This window comes from Bubalus bubalis, chromosome 18 (assembly GCF_019923935.1).
Source record: "Bubalus bubalis isolate 160015118507 breed Murrah chromosome 18, NDDB_SH_1, whole genome shotgun sequence".
Taxonomy (NCBI): Eukaryota; Metazoa; Chordata; class Mammalia; order Artiodactyla; family Bovidae; genus Bubalus; species Bubalus bubalis.
In genome coordinates, this window is record NC_059174.1 from 52,187,137 (window position 1) to 52,207,512 (window position 20,376).

At 49.4% G+C, this 20,376-nt stretch overlaps 1 protein-coding gene across 3 annotated transcripts in view; it reads left to right on the top strand.

Moving 5' to 3' along the window:
* Positions 1–2,224: 2,224 nt before the first annotated feature.
* The window catches only part of RELB (RELB proto-oncogene, NF-kB subunit), a 28,895-nt gene continuing 10,743 nt past the window's right edge, over positions 2,225–20,376 (top strand). Inside the window, exons 1-5 of one of the 3 annotated variants that reach the window (XM_025269294.3) lie at positions 2,225–2,484; positions 3,483–3,530; positions 7,543–7,551; positions 9,219–9,562; positions 19,210–19,367. In XM_025269294.3, coding sequence (XP_025125079.2) covers positions 2,430–2,484; positions 3,483–3,530; positions 7,543–7,551; positions 9,219–9,562; positions 19,210–19,367 — 614 coding nt within the window. In that variant the 5' untranslated portion in view covers positions 2,225–2,429. The other 2 variants (XM_025269295.3, XM_025269296.3) reach the window with 2 other exon arrangements.

Below are 20,376 nucleotides of genomic sequence, written 5' to 3' on the forward strand. Positions count from 1 at the left end.
TTGTGCCTTGAACACTCTTAACCTAGACATCCACATGGATCCTTCACCATTTCAGGTATCTGCTCAGATGTCACCTCAGACCCTCCCTGAACTTCCAAACCCAAATGCTACCCTCATACTCAATCCTTGTATCCTGCTTTAATCTTCTGTAATACTATCGTCACCATGAGACACGTATTTGCTTATCTCTTTTCCAGCTGTCTCTCCCCCGGCTTGGATTTCAGTGCCATGATGGCAGGGGCTTTTTACTATTGTGTTGCTTGCTGTGTCCCCAGCTTTTGGAAGAGTGCCTGGTATTATTACCCTGTGTGCAATAACTCTTGTTAGTCATAGTTCACAAGAGCAGATGAGAAAACTGAAAAACCAGAGAAATTAATTTGTCCAAAGTCAGACAAAGTAATGTGACATAAAGTGCTAGAACAGTGCCTAGCACATGGAAGAGCTCTATACAAGTGTCAACTATTGTTAGTATTTAATCCTCACAACCATCATATTATTAGACCCATTTTACAGAAGGGGAAACAGGCTCAGAGAGATGAAGTCAGTTTCCTAAGATCTAGTAAGTGGGAGACCTAGGATTGTAACTTGGCAGCCTGATTCTGAACCTTCAAATCATAGCCTTCTAGCAATGCCCTTGTCATACGCAGACTACAGCCTGCAGGCCCAAAACAGCATTTTGAATTTTTCTGTAATTTTGACATGTTTTAAGTAGTTGGAGAAAAATCTCAATATGTTGTTTCACATGAAAGTTAAAATTCAAATTGCAGTGGCTTATAATATTTTATTGGAGCACAGTCATGCTCATTGTTTCTGTATGGTCTTTGGCGCCTTTTGTGCTATGGCAGAGAAGGAAATGGCAACCCACTCCAGTGTTCTTGCCTGGAGAACCCCAGGGACGGGGGTACCTGGTGGGCACCATCTCTGGGGTCACACAGAGTCGGACATGACTGAAGCGACTTAGCAGCAACTTAGCAGCAGCAGTGCTATGGCAGAGTGGAGTTTTGAGACGTCTGATCCTCAAAGCCTAAAGCAGAACAAATTTGCTATCCAGCCATTGCAGAAAATGTCTGCTCCCTATTTGGCTTTATAGCAGTACTCCAACTTAAGCTGACTTCATATCACCAGAAGGCTTAAGGCCACACCTTGAGAACTACAGTGGACTCTCCTGCCTCCCATGAGCAGTTCCAGGGCTGGCTTGGGTGCCCTGGTACCCAGTGCAGGCTCTGGCACACAGCAGGTGCTCAGTAAGTGTATGTCAACTGAATCAGTGAGTCCATGTGGGCCATGAAGAGAAGAGGTGGAACACTCAAAATTTTCACAAGCAGACATATTATGTCAAACCTGGGCTCTGTGACCTGAGGGCGCTTGGTGTCCAAGCTGTGACCTAATGAATAGGCTTGACATGATCTAACCAACTGGCTGCCCCTCTTTGAGCCTCAATCTCCTCTTCTCTCCATTAGTTCCAATTATCTCACCTTTCTCTGATACTGGTGCAAGGTGTGAGGCATTGGTGAGGCCCCCAGGTAAGCCCAGGCTGGGTCAGGCACTCAACTCATGTACCCTGGGGTCTATGCTGTTATCTTTCCCAGACAGTTATTGAGCCTTGGAGCTGAAAGTGTTGTGGGCTGTTAGAAAACCTAAGGCAGCTATGGGGAGGAATGAAACATCCATCCATTCATTCAGTAAACATTATTGGGCACCTACTGTTTTTCAGGTGCTGTTCTAGGTGCTGGGGATACAGCAAGGAACAAAACAGACAAATCCTAGAGTTGACACCGTAGCTTTAAATGTTTAAGTATCTTCAACGACTGACTCAGTTGAAGGAACTGAGGTGTAGAGAGACCATGGGAAGTTTCGAAAAGTTTATCATCAGGGCAGCTATGGAGCCCTGGTAACCTCCTCATCCCGAAGCTTCCCTTCCAGCCAGAGAAACAGGTCAAGGCCGGTTGGCAGACTTGGGGAGGCTGGTCACAGTTTCCTAATTTGCTACATGGGTAGGTTAGGTAGTGGCTCCAAGCGGACTCAGTGGTCTCGGCCTGGGTAATGGGCATCGTCGCTGGTCGGGCCCCTCGGGTGAGCCCAGCCTCCTCTTCCCGGCCGGCCCCACCCCCGAAGACACGTGACGCGTGGGGGTTTTCCCGTTCCCCTGGCGTGACGTAACGACGGGGTGCGGGCCAATGAACGCGCAGGCCGGCGGCGCCGGGGAATTCCGCCGCCCCGCCCCCGCCCGCCGCCCGCCCGGCCCGGCCCGGCGCCCCCCGCAGCCCCGGGCGCCGCGCGTCCAGCCCGGCCTGAGGCCCCAGCCCCTGCGCCGCTCTCCCGACCCGCGATCGTCCGCCAGACCGTGCCACCTGGCCGCTCTGCCCGCCCGCGTGTGTGTGTTTTGGTCTGGGCTGGCCTCCGGGCCGTCAGTCCCCACTGGTTGGGCCATGCCGAGTCGCCGCGTCGCCAGATCGTCCGCTGCGCCGGAGCTCGGGCCCTTGGGTAAGCGGGGCCAGGGATCAGGAGAGGAGTCTGGGGTGGGACTGGAGACGCGGGAGTTCTGGGGGTCCCGGAGTAGTCTGGGAGTTCCTACAGGAGTCCAGGGGTTTTGCGGGGAGAGTGTGAGGGTTTGGGGACACTATATCAAAGGGAAGGAAGGAGGCAGAGGATGGTGACCAGGTCCATTCCAAGGTAAGAGAGAGGCGTCCCACTATAGAGTGAGAAGGGGGCGGGGCCTGACCCTGAGGCAAAGAAGGGGGCGGGACCCGACGACAGAAGGGAGGGGCGGGGCCTGACGCCGAGAAGGAGGAGCGGAAGCCGTTCCTGAGGGATTGGGCGTGGCCAGACGCAGAGAGGGAGAAAAAGGAGGGGCCTGGCTCCCAGAAGGGGGCGGGGTCTTAGATTAGTGCGATGAGGGGGGCGGGGCCTAACGCAAAGAAGGAAGCAAGCTCTCGCCTACTCAGAGTAAGAGGCGGGGCTTACGGTGATAGGGGGCGGGGACAGACTCGGATAGAGAGAAGGGGCGGGGCCTGACTCGGGCAGAGAGCGAAGGGGGAGGGCCTGTTCTGAAAAAAAGAGGGCGGGGTCTGATTCAGAGAAGAAAGAGGAGGTGGGGCTTGCCTCAGGAGAGAAGTGGCAGGGTCTGAGAGGGAGAAGACTGGCTTGACACTGGAAAAGTGAAGGGTAGGGTCTGACCCTGAAATAAGGGAGGGGGTTGGGGCTTTTCTAACTGAGGTTGATAAGGGCTCCTTCAGGCCCTTCTCAGCCTTTTTAACGGAGAGAAGGAGCAGGGTCTGAGTGTGACGAAGGGTAGGGTGACTGAGAGAAAGTAGAGAACCTGTCCACGAGTTAAGGAAGTAAGGCCAGACCAGGCAAGCCAAGAGTGAGGGGCCTGACCCAAAGAGGCGGTGCCAGAAGAGGAACGGGGTGGAGCTTGGAAGATTCTCTGGTTTTCCCGCCGCATCTTCATCACCTCCTGAAACATGCTTCCTTCCCTGCAGGGTCCGCTGATCTCTCCTCGCTCTCTCTCGCCGTTTCCAGGACCACGGGTGAGCAGCCCTCCACAGTTGCTGCCCGTCTGCACTCTCAGGACGGGGCAGAGGGAATCCTATGGAGGTGGCATTGTGCACGCCTCTGTCTGGGGGGTTTTGCAGAGGTCCACCTCAGCTTTCCTCAGCCTGTGTCCCTCCCTGCCCGTTGAGATGGGGGTCCCCAGATGCCCCTACCTCCCAGGTGATAAGGAGCTGGGCAAGTATAACTAACCACTTACTCGCTTTCTAAGAGTCCTCTTTAGAGATTCACTATCATAGTGCAGGGGGTAATAATTATATACTGGTGCCACCACTCCTTCACTGTGTGAATGTCTGTCTGCAAGTCATTTCCCCTCTCTGGGCCTCAGTTTTTCTCATCTGTAAAATGGGCATGATATCAATGCCTCCCTTTTAGAGGGACCAAGATGAGTCAATGAGCTGATAACAGCTAAACAGTACTAGTATTAAAACAATGACAGTATTAAAGCAATATCTGGCACACATTTAAGGATCACCCAGAGAGTTGAAGTGACTTGGCAGCAGCAGTAGCAGAGAGCTGTTAAAAACAAATCTTTGGGCTCCACCTCCAGAATTTCTGATTCAGTGGGTCCAGGATGAGCTCTGGAAATGTGCATTTCTAGCAAGTTCTCAAGAGATACTCAGAACCACTAGTCTATACTGCCCCTCCATTCGGTGCCATCCAAAATTCATGGGACTTCCCTGGCGGTACAGTGGTTGAGACTCCACACTTCCACTGCAGGGGGCATGGTTCGATCCTTGGTTGAGCAACTAAGATCCCACGTGTCATGCAGCAAAAAAAAAAAAAAAAGCACCCAATATACAGCGCTGACCAAGGAAATACAGAACCATGGCCAAAGGATGACATCCTTTCTCATAAGTGTGCTGGAATTTGCAGGTCAGGAATTGAATCCGTGGCCCCTGAGGGCTGGGTCTGAACCTCTCTCTGGAGGTAGAATCTTGGGATGGACCCCAGAAGTGCTGGCATGGCTGTGGAGGAGGGCCTGTGGGTTCTCTAACAGATCTCTGAGTGGGAGATTCTGAAAGGTGGGAGCTGCACTGGAAACAGGTCCTCCCAAGCACTGCTTCTGGGCAGGAACAAGGCTGAGATTTTTCTGACCCAAGACCTAGATCTTTGGTTTCAATTAAGAGTAATTTTTGCCATAATCCATTCAATAAATATTGAGTGCCTATTCCTTACCTGGCCCTGTGCGAGGCAGTGCTGAGGACTCAGCAGTAACTGAGACAACCCTGGCTGTGCCCTCATAGTGCTCCGTGGAGGCAGCTAGGTGCACAATGAATTAACTGTAGGATTGTAAAATGTGATAAAGGCTATAAACAAATCTTGGGATCAGTGACACCTAAATAGCAAGGTGGGGATGGGAGAACTGAGATGGAGGGAAATTTTCCCTCATTTTGATGGACCAGACACATACTGAGCCCTGGGTATAGTGGGGAGGGGCAGACGTGTTTCCTCCTCTCTGGTGCTCACAGTCTACAGCTGATACGAATCACTGTAATATAAGGTCATGTCAAATCCTAACGAGTGTCATGAAAATGATAAAACCAAGGCACCTAACTATGGGTGACTGGACTGGAGGTTCTGGGGGTTACTTTGGATAAAGGAGTCAGGGAAGACCTATCTAGGAGGTGACATTTGAATGGGGACCTGAAAGTGGAGAAGGAGGCATACAAAGAACTGAAGGAAGGGCATTCTGGCAGAGACTAGCCTGTGCAAAGGCCCTGAGGCAAGTGGTGAGAAAGACAGCTGCTCAAGTGTGCTTCAGTGGCTGCCCCTGAATGGTGGCAAGTTTGTGTAGGAGGTTGGCTGGGGTAGGTTGGTGTATTTGAGCAGACCCTGAATAAGGAGAAATCCCTAACATTTCCTGACTGAAAGAGGATTTTAGATAATAATAATTTAAAAAAACCTAATAACTAAGCTTTATGAAGGGCCTGAAGTGTTCAGATTCTATACTAAGCAATTTCCCAGTGTGCTTCTAAATCCTCATGCTAATGCCTGAGATACATCAGAGCTCATTTTATAGAGAAGGAGGCTCAAGAGAAGTTAGGCGACTTGCCCAAGGCAACACAGCCAGCAAGTGACAGCTGGGATTCAAACTGACATTTGTGTGACTCCACATCTGATATTCTGATATGATGTCTTCCAACCTCCCCATTTTATAGACAGACAAACTGAGGCCTAGAGAGCAGAAGCAATTTCCCCAAATTCATAAAATAATGTCTCTGACGCCTTACCCAACACTAGCCAGCATTTCTGTATCACCTACTATCATGGCAGTTCTCGGTATTTGCTGCGTATCAGCTCATTTAATTTTCACAACAGCCCCACAAGAGGAGCATTATTATTATGTCCCATTTTATAGATGAAGAAACCAAGGCACAAGGAGAGGTTAAGGGACTTCCCCTGGAGAAGGAAAAGGCTACCCACTCCAGTATTCTGGCCTAGAGAATTCCATGGACAGTCCATGGGGTCATAAAGAGTTGGACACGACTGAGTGACTTTCACTTCGCTGGTGGTCAGTGGCTAAGACTCTGCACTCCCAATGCAGGGGGTCCGGGTTCCACCCCTGGTCAGGGAACTAGATCCTACATGCCACAACTAAGAGTTCACATGCCTCAACTAAAACATCCCAAATTCTAAACAACAACAACAAAAAGTTAAGTAATGGGCTCAAGGCCACATTAGCACATAGCAAGGAATAGAGCCAGGATTTGAACTGAAGCACTCCAGAGCTTCAGTCAAATTTGCCCGGGCCTCAGTTTCCCCTCGCGGCCTGGGAGCTCCTTGAGGGCTCAGACACAGGCTAAGTCATCTTTGGAGCCCCAGGTTATCCAGCACGGACGCCTGAGAAGGTGTTTCCAAGTTGAAGTGACTTGACGTTGGCCCTGCCACTGAGCGACAGCATGTCCGCTCCTCTCTCCCAGACTCAGTGTCCCGATCTACCAAGTGGGGGTGTCTTCCTCACCTTGCTGACTTCACAGATCACATGAGATAAGAAGTGTAGGAAGACTGCTTGCTTTCCAAGGAGCAAAGGTCTGGCTGCCAGGAGCCACTCCCAGAGAGTGGAGGAGGAGGACAGATCTGGCAGCTGAGCAGCTTGGCGATAATCCAGCCGCCAGTCGCCAGCGCAGGCCACCGTGGATGGGGCACCTGGACCCTGCCCACCCTCCCTGGCTGTGTGACCCTCCAGGCTTGCTTGCTCCCTCAGGGCTCCCGTTGTTCTACGTCTGTGGAATGGTGGGAGGTTGGTTTCGATCCGCCATGGTCCCTTCCAGGGCTGAGCTTTCCTGAGGAGGTGATAAGGGGCTTCCTCAGCATTGCTGTTATTCCCTCCTTAGGAAGTAGGGGTGAATCCTGGATCCCAGGTGGGCACCGCTGGGGGACCAGCATGGGATGCAGAGCAGGTGGTTGCTTGGGGGTGGAGGATCAGCCTCCCTGGAGCTTCAGACACCAGCAAGTGATATCTTGGGGTCTAGGGTGGGCTTTAGGGAGGGGTACACCCTCACGTTTTGTTTAGAATTTTTTTTTTTTTTTTGCTGAGCTGTAGAACTTGTGAGATCTTAATTCCCCAACCAGGGATCGAACCTGGACCCTTGGTAGTGAAAGCACAGAGTTCTAATGACCAAACCTCTAGGGATTTCCCTTGTTTAGAATCTTAGGTGTCCCTTTTTTTTTTTCCCCTGGTGATAAAACCCTTGGCTTTTCATCAGATTTTCAACAATGTTTCCTAATCCCTGGTCTAAATGTTTTGAGGGGAGGCATTTGAGGGTAGCCTAACCCTAGGACCCCAACATTGGGAGCTGAAGGGAAAGTAGGCCAGGAGTGAGAGGTGGGGGTTGGGGCTTAATATCCCAGGATTTCTCAGGATGGAGGAAGAGGGAAGGGTTCCAGGAGGGGAGGGGGTTGGGGGGGTCTGTCTTAAAACATGAAAGTCTTGACCACTTTCTGGACCTCACCTTTCTTACCTTTCTCTTTCTCTTCCTTCCACAGATGAACTGGGTAAGTATCACAGGGTGGTCTGCGGGGGGAGGCTTAAGAGTCCCAAGTGCTCACAGAGGGGGATCTTGGCTTTCCTTGTTGGCAGGGAGGTCACGGTGTGACTTCCGGGACTGCTGGGGGATTTTAACAGTCATGTGCTCCCAGGGTACTTAGCAGCACTTGTGAAAATTCTGCATATGCCAGCTGCCTTTAATATTAGTTACTATTACTACAACTTTTGTTCATTCCTTGAGTGCATTATATGGAGCACGTGCTGTGGATTCGGCCCCGAACCGAAGCCTTTGCCCTCTTGGAGCTGATACTCTAGTGGCAGAGACCAAAGGAAAAGGAATAAAGAACAAAATGATGTTAGATCGGGCTAAGGCTTCTGAAGGAAATAAACAGGAAGGGGCCTGGGGAAAATATGTTAGATCAGGCCTTTCTGAAGAGGTGAACTGAGATTGGAAGGACGAGAAGGAGCCAGCATGGTTCAAATAGGGGGACCGGGCAGATGGAGGAACCAGTTCAACACCCCGAAGAGGGCCGGGCTTGGTAGGTGCAACACAAGAGAGACCAGAATGTGGTGAGAGGGAGCCGTGGGAGGCAAGAGGCCCAGGACAGCCAGGATTCTGTGGCCAAGGCCAGGGGTGTGGGTTTTGTCTTGTTTTCCTGAGATGAATGGAGTCTGGGGGGAGTTTTATATGGGGAAGCTGTTGATTGACTCGTAGGGAGATGGGAGCCACTAGAGGTTTCTGTGCATATGAGGACAGGGTCTGATATCAGATCCCTCTGGCTGTGTGTGGTGGATACACTGGAAGAGGGGAGGTGGGGACCAGGAGCCGTGATCAGATGGAAAAGGATGGAGGGCGGCCCAGGGAGGAGGCAGTGGGGGTGGGAGAAGTGGTGGGATTATACATGTATATTCAAGGGAGAGGCAGGAGAGAGAGTTCCAGGTAGTGCTAAGTGGTAAAGAATCCTCCTGCCAATGCAGGAGATGCAAGAGATGCGGGTTTGATCCCTGGGTCAGGAAGATCCCCTGGAGGAGAAAGTGGCAACCCACGCCAATATTCTTGCCTAGGAAATCCCATGGACAGAGGAGCCTGGTGGGCTACAGTCCATAGGGTCGCAAAGAGTCAGACGTGACTGAAGACTTAGCATACACACACACGCGTGCAGGAAAAGATCATGGATTGGACCTAGTGGATATGGGATCCTGAGCCACTGACAAACATGGCATCCTTCCAGCTTGATCGCTGGATGGTGATGCTCCTTTCTGAGATGAAGCTTCAGCAGAGTGGCTGTTATTGTTGTTATTAAATGGGGCAAGATGGAGGCAGGGGTGCCTGTGACTTGGTCTTACCTTGATCCAGGTGAGAGGTGATGGAGGCATGGGTGCAGGAACCGTTTCGGAGGCTAGTGGACACGAGGGTGCAGGAGAAGGAGAAACCAGGCGGACCCCCAGGGCCTTAAGAACTGGGCATGCTGGGGGTCTATTTGCAAGAAGGAAGGCAGGGGCTTTTTTGTGTGTTCAGAGCTGAAGCCCCTACTCTGTGTGTGTGAAACCCACAAGAAATCTGTCTTGAAGAAACGAATGGACGGGAAATGGAGAGGGTGGCAAAAGTCAGGGGATTAAACAAGCCTTTTCTTTTAACAATCAGCGTCACCCCCAGTTTTGGCTTCTCCCGCAGAGATCATCGACGAGTACATCAAGGAGAATGGCTTCGGCTTGGAGGGGGCGCAGCCCGGCCCCGAGGGGCTGCCACGCCTGGTATCTCGCGGGGCGGCCTCCCTGAGCACCGTCACCCTGGGCCCAGCGGCGCCCCCGCCCCCTGCCACGCCGCCGCCCTGGGGCTGCACCCTGGGCCGGCTGGTGCCCCCGGCCGCGGGCACCGGGCCGCGGCCGCACCTGGTCATCACCGAGCAGCCCAAGCAGCGCGGCATGCGCTTCCGCTATGAGTGCGAGGGCCGCTCGGCCGGCAGCATCCTCGGAGAGAGCAGCACGGAAGCCAGCAAGACGCTGCCCGCCATCGAGGTAGGCAGAGGGGGATGGGCACCGGGAGTGGGGGGGGGGGGGGGGGTGGGGTGGGGACTGCGATTCTCTTGCCCCCAGGAGTCACATGCGCGAATTTCTTTATTTGTGCATTTTTATGATGATGATGGTTGTTTTTTAAATTTCATCTATTTATTTATTTTTGGCTGCACTGTGTCTTCCTTGCTGTGGGCTTTCCCTAGTTGCCGAGCGTGGGGCTACTCTCTAGTTGGGGTGTGGGCTTTTCATTGCGGTGGCCTCTCTTGTTGTGGAGCAGGGGTTCTAGGCCCTCAGATTCAGTTGCTCCACAGCATGTGGGATCTTTCCGGACCAGAGATTGAACTCCTGTCCCCTGCTCTGACAGGCAGATTCTTATCCACTGCGCCAAGGAAGAAGTACCTATGGTGGTTATTGTTGTTGCTACTGCTGGGGTAGATGATACCACTGTTGTGTGTGTGTGCGCATGTGTGTATGTGTATGTGTGTGTGTGTGTGTGTTAGTCATGCTCAGTCATGTCCAACTCTGCAATGCCATGGACTGTAGCCCGCCAGGCTCCTCTGTCCATGGAATTCTCCAGGCATACTGGAGTGGGTTGCCATTTCCTTCTCCAGATACCACTGTTACTTGGCATTCAATTTAAAGAGTTTTCAAAGAAAGACCTTCTTCCTGGCAATATGACAGTATTGATCAAAATCATTGCTGTAAAGGCAGTGTAGCCTCTTGGTTCACGGTAAGAATCAGAGTGCTTGAGTTCGAATCCTGCTTGCACCATCTGCCAGCTGTGCTGCCTTGGGCAGGTTGCTCAGTCCCTCTGTGCCTTCTCTACAAAACGTGATAACAGGGACTTCTCTGGTGGTCCAGGGGTTAGGGCTCTGTGTTTTCCTACCTGAGGGCCCAAGGCTCAATCCCTCGTTGGGGAACTAGGATTCTGCAAACTGTGTGGCATGGCAAAAAAAAAAAGTAAAATAAAATCCCCAAACTTCTGGAAGTGGGATGGCCTATCAAAGGCAACTTGACAGCCGTTGCCAAGTTGCCCTCCTCGGGGGTTGCACCCATGACTGTCTCTTCCAGTGATGTCTGAGAGGCATGATGCCTCATGCCTCTCCAATATGGAGCCTTCTTGTATTTCTGGATCTTTGCCCAAGTGTCTGTGGACCCTGAATTGTGTCCTCACCATCCCACTAGGGCTGGATCCAGGCCCAGCTGCTCCCTGACCTCCAGCTTCCTCCCTAGTGACCAGCTCTCAGTCCCCTCCAGATTTCCCTCCCGGTTTCACTGAGGCAGCCAGAGAGGTGCTGGTAAATTACACATCTGCTCCTCTCCCCTGCTTAGAATCCTCCTTTGTCTCCAGAGTGCCCTCAGGAGGAGGCCCAAGATCCTTTAAGACCTTTGCTTATTTCTTGTTTTAAAAAAAAAGATTTATTTATTTATTTAACTGTGCCGGGTATTAGTTGCAGCACATGGGATCTTCCATCTTAGTTGTGGCATGTCGGATCTAGTTCCTTGACCAGGGATGGAACCCAGGCCTCCTGCATTGGGAGCGTGGAATCTTAGTCACTGGACCACCAGGGAAGTCCCTCTAAGACCTTTCCTGGTCCAGCTTCTGCTGCCCACTCGCATCCAGCCCCCTCACTCCCCACCATCCGGCCATCAGGCCTTCGCTACTGCTGTTCCTCCTGCCTGAAGTGCTTTCCACCTGCAGCCTTAAGTTCAGTTCAGTTCAGTTCAGTCGCTCAGTCGTGTCCGACTCCTTGCGACCCCATGGACTGCAGCATGCCAGGCCTCCCTGTCCATCACTAACTCATGGAGTTTACTCAAACTCATGTCCATTGAGTTGGTGATGCCATCCAACCATCTCATCTTCTGTCGTCCCCTTCTCCTCCAACCTTCAATCTTTCCAAGCATCAGGGTCTTTTCCAATGAGTCAGTTCTTCACATTAGGTGGCCAAAGTATTGGAGTTTCAGCTTCAGCATCAGTCGTTCCAATGAATATTCAGGATTGATTTCCTTTAGGGTGGACTGGTTGGATCTCCTTGCTGTCCAAGGGACTCTCAAGAGTCTTCTCCAACACCACAGTTCAAAAGCATTCTTTAGAGTCCAATTCTCACATCCATACATGACTGCTAGAAAAACCATAGCTTTGACTAGACGGACCTTTGTTGGCAAAGTAACGTCTCCGCTTTTTAATATGCTGTCTAGGTTGGTCATAACTTTCCTTCCAAGGAGCAGGTGTCTTTTAATTTCATGGCTATAGTCCCCATCTGCAGTGATTTAGGAGCCCAAAAAAAGAGTCTCTCACTGTTTCCACTGTTTCCCCATCTATTTGCCATGAAGTGATGGGACCAGGTACCATGATCTTAGTTTTCTGAATGTTGAGTTTTAAGGCAACTTTTCCACTCTCATCTTTCACTTTGATCAAGAGGCTCTTTAGTTCTTCACTTTCTGCCATAAGGGTGGTGTCATCTGCATATCTCAGGTTATTGATATTTCTCCCGGCAATCTTAATTCCAGCTTGTGTTTCATCTAGTCCAGCAGTTCTCATGCTGTACTCTGCATATAAATTAAATAAGCAGGGTGACAATATACAGCCTTGACATACTCCTTTCCCGATTTGGAACCAGTCTGTTGTTCCATGTCCAGTTCTAACTGTTGCTTCTTGACCTGCATACAGATTTCTCAGGAGGCAGGTCAGGTGGTCTGGTATTCCCATCCCTTTAAGAATTTCCCACGGTTTGTTGTGACTCACACAGTCAAAGGCTTTGGCAGAGTCAGTCACCCCCATTTACCTGTATGGCCTCAGCCCACCTCAGGAATGCCTGTTCTGATCCCCGTGCTGGTGCCAGCTTCCTCGTGTGAGATGTTTCTGTCTCTTCTCCCTCAATGCCTCTCTCTTTATTTAATTGGAGGATAATTGCTTTATAATGTTATGTTGGTTTTTGCTGTACAACAGTGTGAATCAGTCATAACCATATATATATATCCCCTCCCTCTTGAGCCTCCCTCTCACCCCACCCTTGCCTCTCTCTTTATATAGACATTTATAGAGGGCAATTTGAAAGTGAGTTGGAGGTATGGTACTTCACTCAAAATGTTTCTGCCTGTATCTCTCAAAAGCCATGACTTGTTCTTTGCAAGGTAGGACCTGTATAATGACAACACTCTTATCACATACTAGAAATGTAATATTCGTGCAACAATATCTTCTAAGGTTAAGTCCATAGTCTATTGATCCCACTGACCCCAGATATCCTTTATAGTTTTTCCCTTTGGTCCACTTGTTTAATATCCAGTCTAGTCCAGTCCTGCCTTTAGTCGTCAGGTCTAAATGTTTGTGTACCCTCTCAATTCATACATTCAAACCCTAACTCCAAAAGTTGGAGTAGGAAATGGCAACCCACTCCAGTATTGTTGCCGGGGAAAATGCCATGGACAGAGGAGCCTGGTGGGCTGCAGTCCGTGGGGTCCCAAAGAGTCGGACATGACTGAGCACACGCAACTCTGCAGGTGATGGTAGTAGGAGGCGAGGCCTTTGAATCAGTGCCCTTACAGATGAGGCAGAGAATGCCCTCAGCCTTCCCCCATCTGAGGACATGGCGACAGAGCCTGCGCCCAAAAGAGGCCCTCACCAGAACCCAGCTGTGCTGGCACCTTGATCTTGGACTTCCAGCCTCCAGAATCCTCAAGAAACAAAGACAGGCATCTTCAGTGTGACTGGGTTTGTTTCTCAGGCTGCCTTTGCGTTTCGGAACAGGGACGTTTATGGAGGACATAAAGGTGTCATTTTTTGTTGTTGTTGTTTATTTGGCTATGCACAGCTTAGTTGTGGCCCGAGGAATCTTCGATCTTCACTGCGGTGTGCAGGCTCTTTAGTTGCCTCATGAGGGATTTTTTTAGTTATGGCACGTGGATTTTTAGTTGCAGCATGTGGGATCTAGTTCCCTGACCAGGGGTCGAACCTGGGCCCCCTGCATTGGGAAGTGCGGAATCTTAGCCACTGGACCACCAGGGAAGGTGTTTTGTAGTATGTCCCACATTCTGGATGTATTGGCTGTTTCCAGGTTAAATCAGGTCATTAATTTTGGCGGGAATACCCCAGCGGTGAGGCCGTGGTCCTCTCAGAGTCTGACATCCTGGCACGTGGGGCGGCAGTTTGTCCTAATATCTGACGCTGAATCGGATCCCGTGGTTAAGGTGGTTTATTACTCAGCTCTGGCTGCCCTCACAAAATCCCACAGACTGGGTGCCTTGAACCACAGGAATTTATTTTCTCATGATTCTGGAGGCTGGAAGGCCAAAACTGAGCTATTGGTAGGGTTGGTTTCCTCTGAGGCCTCTCTCCTAGGCTTGTAGATGGCCGCCTTCTCTCTTTCCTCACTTGGTCTCTCCTTTTTGTCCACACTGGTGTCTCTTTGTGCATCCAAATTACCTCCTCTCGTTCAGTCACTCGGTTGTGTCTGACTGTTTGCGACCCCATGGACTGCAGCATGCCAGGCTTCCTTGTCCTTCACCATCTTCTGGGGTTTGCTCAAATTCATGTCCATTGAGTCAGTGGTGTCATCCAACCATCTCATCCTCTGTCGTCCCCTTCTCCTCCTGCCTTCAATCTTTCCCAGTATCAGCGTCTTTTCCAATGAGTCAGTTCTTTGCATCAGGTGGCCAAAGTATTGGTGTTTCAGCTTCAGCATCAGTCCTTCCAATGAATATTCACGGTTGATTACCTCTTCTTAGAGAATGGCAACCCACTCCAGTATTCTTGCCTAGAGAATTCCATGAACAGAGGAGCCCTACAGAGGCGGGCTACAGTCCACAGGGTTGCAAAGAGTCAGAGACAACTGAGCAACTTTCACTTCAGAACAGAAGGCCAAGAGGCAGGTTGGATTAGTCCTCACCCTAAGTGAAAGTGAAAGTGTCAGTCACTCAGTCGTGTCTTTGCGACCCTGTGGACTGTAGCCCGTCAGGCTTCTCTGTCTGTGGGATTTTCCAGGCAAGAATACTGGAGTGGGCTAGCCATTCCATCCTCTAGGGGATCTTCCCAACCCAGGGATCCAACTTAGGTCTCCTGAATTGCAGGCAGATTCTTTATCGTCTGAGAAATCAGGGTAGTCCCCATCCTAAAGGCTGATTAATTTACTCACCTCTCTAAAGGCTTGCCTGGAAAATCCCATGGGCAGAGGAGCCTGGTAGGCTGCAGTCCATGGGGTCGCTAAGAGTCGGACACGACTTCACTTTCACTTTCACTTTTCACTTTCATGCATTGGAGAAGGAAATGGCAACCCACTCCAGTGTTCTTGCCTGGAGAATCCCAGAGACGGGGGAGCCTGGTGGGCTACCGTCTATGAGGTCGCACAGAGTTGGACACAACTGAAGTGACTTAGCAGTAGCAAAGGCTACAAGGCTTCCCAGGCGGTGCTAGTGGTAAAGAATCCACCTGCCAGTGCAGGAGATGCAAGAGACTTGGGTTCAATCCCTGGGTCAGGAAGATCCCCTGGAGGAGAAAGTGGCAACCCACTCCACTATTCTTGCCTGGGGGAAATCCCATGAACGGAGGAGCCTGGCGTGCTACAGTCCATGGGGTCACAAAACAGTCAGACACGACTAAGCACAGCACTTACAGGGTCTGTCTCTCTGGGGCTAGGGCTTCAACATATGAATTTTGGAAGTGTGCAGTTTAGCCCATGACTGGTAGTGACTCACTTCCTTGATGGTCCAGTGGTTAAGACTGCATGCTTCCACTGCAGGGGCACCAGTTCAATCGCTGGTCAAAGAACTAAGAGCCCACAAGCTGCATATTGAGGGAAGAAAAAGCCACCAAAGTCATGAATAATTCTCAGTCTAAATGAAATCCAGTCCTCTCTCAATTAACATAGCCATTGCAGTTTTTGACACTTCAGTGTATTTGGAAGTTATGGGAAAAAATGTGTGCGTGTGCGCTCAGTCGCTCAGTCATGTCCAACTCTTTGCGACCCCATGGACTGCCGCCCACCAGTCTCCTCTGTCCACGGAATTTTCCAGGCAAGAATACTGGAGCGGGTTGCATTTCCTATTCCAGGAGTTTACCCGACCCAGGGATCTCCTGCATTGTGGCACCTGGGAAAAAAAATACTATATATGTAAAACGGAAGGAGGTTCTGGCTTCTGACTTTTTCAAACAGGCTTGTCATCAATGTGAATGCTGGCAGGATATTCAGAAGTCTTATGGGATTTGTGTGGGTCTGTCCTGGTTATCACAGGCTGGGTAGCATATCTGGCCCTGTGTACTGCCTGCTGTGTCTCAATCACCAAAATTGTCACCAGTACCACAAACACCCTCTAGAGGGCAGTACTCGTCCACGGAGACACACCTGTTCATTGTAGTTTATAGGCACCAGCTTACCTGTTCACTTTCCCTGGTGGCTCAGCTGGTAAAGAATCCGCCTGCAATGCAGGAGAGCTGCGTTCGATCCCTGGGTTGAGGAAGATCCCCTGGAGAAGAGAAAGGCTACCCACTCCAGTATTCTGGCCTGGAGAATTCCATGGACTGTATAGTCCATGGCGTCACAAAGAGCTGGACACGACTGAGCAACTTTCAACGTTCACTTTTCACTTTACATGTTCAGATCACACTTTTTAGAGGTTCTGTGATACCAGCAGAGCCCTGCGAGTGACCCAGGAAAACCAAGTGGGTCTGGGCCCCGCCTCACGGGGCTGGTATCTGTCTGCTGCTCCATGTAGCTGCTGAGTAGAATTCCAGCCCCAGTTGTCATAACTTCCTTTTTAAAAAGGAGAACCTGGAAATCTGGAATAACATGATGTCTCATACGTTTTAAATGTAGGCTCCAAGTTTTCCCCAACTTCTTTTTTTTGGCCATGCTACACAGTGGTCGGGACCTTAGTTCCCTGACCAGGGATCAAACCTGTGCCCTCTGCAGTGAAAGCGCAGTCTTAACCACTGAATATCAGGGAAGTCCCTTCCCCAACTTTAAAAAAAAATTTTATTTTATTGAATTATAGTTGATTTACAATATCGTGTTAATTTCTGCTGTATATCAGTGATTTAGTTATATATACATATGTATATCGGAGAAGGCAATGGCACCCCACTCCAGTACTTGCCTGGAAAATCCCATGGATGGAGGAGCCTGGTAGGCTGCAGTCCATGGGGTCGCAAAGAGTTGGACACGACTGCGCGACTTCACTTTCACTTTTCACTTTCATGCATTGGAGAAGGAAATGGCAACCCACTTCAGTGTTCTTGCCTGGAGAATCCCAGGGACGGGGGAGCCTGGTGGGCTGCCGTCTCAGGGGTTGCACAGAGTCAGACACGACTGAAGCGACTTAGCAGCAGCAGCAGCACATATGTATATATTTATACATATATTCTTTTCATTATGGTTTATCGCAGGATATTGAATATAGTTCCCTGGGCTATCCAGTAGGACTCTATTGTTTATCCATCCTACATATGATAGTTGGCATCTACTAATCCCAAACTCTCAGTCCTTCCCTCCCCTACCCCGCCCCAACTTTTTATTTTGAAAAAAAAAAAATCTTTTAAATTTTTTTTCTAGGTTTCTTGTTTGTTTCTTTCTTTGAGGTATAACTGATATACAAAAAACTACACACTTAATGTACACATTTTGATGAATTTAGAATGAAAACAATCGCAATCTCCAGAAAAATTTAAAAAATAGTACAACAAGCACCTGTGTACCCTTCACCTGTATTCACCAGCAGACCTCAATTTTACCTCAGTTTGCTATATCTGACCCTCTTTCCACGCACACAAACATACGTACACATGCGTAGTGCTCACACACAGATATGCACGTCGCTTTTTTTGCAGACCCATTTGCAGATGAGTTGTAAACATCATGTTATTTCACCTGTAGATACTTAAGGGGGCATCTTCTAAAAATAAAGTCCTGCATGGCTGCGACACGCATTACTATCCCTAGAAAAAATCAATAATATAGCATAATATCATCTAATATATAGTCCATGCTGGAATTTCCAAATTGTTCCCCCCCATTTTTTTTTTTTTAAGATATATGGCTTGATTGAGTTTTGGCCATGCTGGGTCTTTGTTCTGCACGGGCTTTCTCTATTTGCGGTGAGTGGGGGCTTCTCTTCGTTGTGGTGCTCAGGCTTGTCCATTTGGCAGCTTCTTTTCTGGTGGAGCACTGGTTCTAGGCTTGAGGGCTTCGGCAGCTGTGGTGCACCAGCTCAGTAGCTGCAGCTCACTAGCTCTAGAGCACTGGTTCAGTAGTTGCGGTGCTTAGCTGCTCCGGGCTTAGTTGCTCCAGGCATGTAGGATCTTCCTGGACCAGGGATAGAACCCATGTCCCCTGCATTGGCGGGTGGATTCTTAACCACAGGGAAGTCCCTCAAAATGTGTTTTATAATGATTTCTCCCTCCTCAGTCTAGGGTCCTATGTTGCATTTGGTTGTGTCTCTGGAGTCTCTCGCCTCTATTTTTTTGGAAATTGAGTTGTGTTTGATCAAATATTAAGTGTGTAGCTCTAAGAATTTTGACATATGTATACGTTATTTAACTACCAGCAGATCAAAATACATTTTTGTTCTTTTTGTTCAAATATGACACCTGTATTTCTTTTTTTTTTTTTCTTTTTTGCTGCTCTGGGTTTTAGTTGTGGTGTGTGGGATTTAGTTCCCCAACAAGGGATCAAACCCAAGCCCCTGTATTAGGAGCACAGAGTCTTAGTCACTGGACCACCAGGGAAGTCCTCACTCATCTTTTTATTGTCTTTCATGACACAGATATGTCTGAATGGATGACCTGCAGTTAGGGCTTGTATGACATTTCCTCATGATTAGATTCTGGGGTTGCACTTCTGGAGGGGCTGTCATAGAAGAGAGCCTTCTTTATGGTCCAACTCTCACATCCATACATGACTACTGGAAACATAGCTTTGACTAGACAGACCTTTGTCAGCAAAGTCATGTCTTTGCTTCTTAATACACTGTCTAGGTTCGTCATAGCTTTCCTCCCAAAGAGCAAGCATCTTTTAATTTCGAGGCTACAGTCACCATCCACAGTGATTTTGGAGTCTAAGACAATAAAAATCTGTCACTGTTTCCAACTTATTCCCCTTCTATTTGCCATGAAGTGATAGAACTGGGTGCCATAATCTTCGTTTTTGGAATGTTGAGTTTTAAACCAGCTTTTTCACTCTCCTCTTTCACCCTCATTAAGAGGCTCTTTAGTTCCTCTTCACTTTCTGACATGAGAGTGGTACCATCTGTGTGTCTGAGGTTGTTGATATTTCTCCCGGCGATCTTGATTCCAGCTTGTGATTCATCCCAACAGAGGATGCCTGTGCTCTGTTGGCCCCTTATTGGTGATGCTGACCTTGATCGCCTGGTTAAGGTGGTGTCTACCAGGTCTGCCCACTATTAGTTTGCTATCTGTGAACCACACTTGGAGACCTTGCGTGCATCCGTTTTTTTTAAGTCAAGTGGCCAAAGACAGTGCATCTGTGGGTCAGCTCTCATGTTATGAGGTCCCCAGGTTGGAAGCTTTGGGTTTAGGATCTAAAAGAGGTCTTCAACCGACACACTTCCATCATTGAGGGGGAGAGAAGGTACCAGAGGAGGCTTGGATGGGTGCAGGTGTCTGCGATGGGACCCCAAGAGCACCCGTCTTCCTGCAGCTCCGGGACTGTGGAGGGCTGCGGGAGGTGGAGGTGACCGCCTGCCTGGTGTGGAAGGACTGGCCTCACCGAGTTCATCCCCACAGCCTCGTGGGGAAAGACTGCACAGATGGCGTCTGCAGGGTGCGGCTCCGGCCTCATGTCAGCCCTCGGCACAGGTACCTGACCCCTGACCCCTTATGCTTGGTCATGGAGATTTTGAGGAGCTGAGGATCACCCCAGAAAACCTTAGGGCTGGGGCAGCTTATCCAGACTCTCCCCACTGCATTGCCTAGATGGGGAAACCAAGGTCTGGGAACAGTGGAGGGTCTCATTTAGGCCTGGAACCCTGCTGCATGCACATTCACATGCATTCTATTTATCCTCACTTTGTAGAGGAGAAAACCAAGGCTCAGAGAAGTAAAGGGGCCCAGATAGCCAGTGGCAGAGCTGGGATTTGACTCCAGACCTGACTTAACTGCAAGGCCCATTCTTTCTTTCACTTTATAATTTATATGTTTTCAATTTTAAAAAGTAAAAGGTTCAGAAAGGGTGTGCAGTGAAAAGTGAATTTCCTTCCATCTTTGGCCCCCTGGTCACCAGTGCCCCTTCTTGGAGGCAGCTAGAGACGTGCTATGCCTGTATATATGTATATATATTTGTCATTCCCTTATGAATGGTAGAGACAGTTGCACCTTGTTTTTATGTTTTAATACATCGGAGAGATAATTCCTATTTAGAACTGTCCTATCCTTTTTATTGGCTGCATAGTATTCCAATGCATGGATGTTAACAATTAATCAAATGTGTTCTTATTAATGAGCACTCATTCCAATCTCTTGTTGCTCTGTTGCTATTATTCATGAGCGGTTTCATGTATACCCTTCTCTAGGATAGATTCCTAGAAATGAAATTGTTGGCCCCACATCTGTGCATTTATACTTTTAGCAATTTATAAACTTAATGAAAATGTAAGTTCTGTGAGAGCAGAGATTTTCTCTCTTTTGTTCCCTGATGTATCCCTCTGTTCCCTGTGCCTAGCACAGTCCCTGGCACACAGTAGGTGCTCAGGAAATCTTGGTGGAATGAATGAAAACTGCCACGTTGTTTTCCAGTACGTGATCACTTGGGTGATTTACAGTCCCTCCAGCAATGAGTGAGAGTGCCTGATGCTCTACAACATCACCT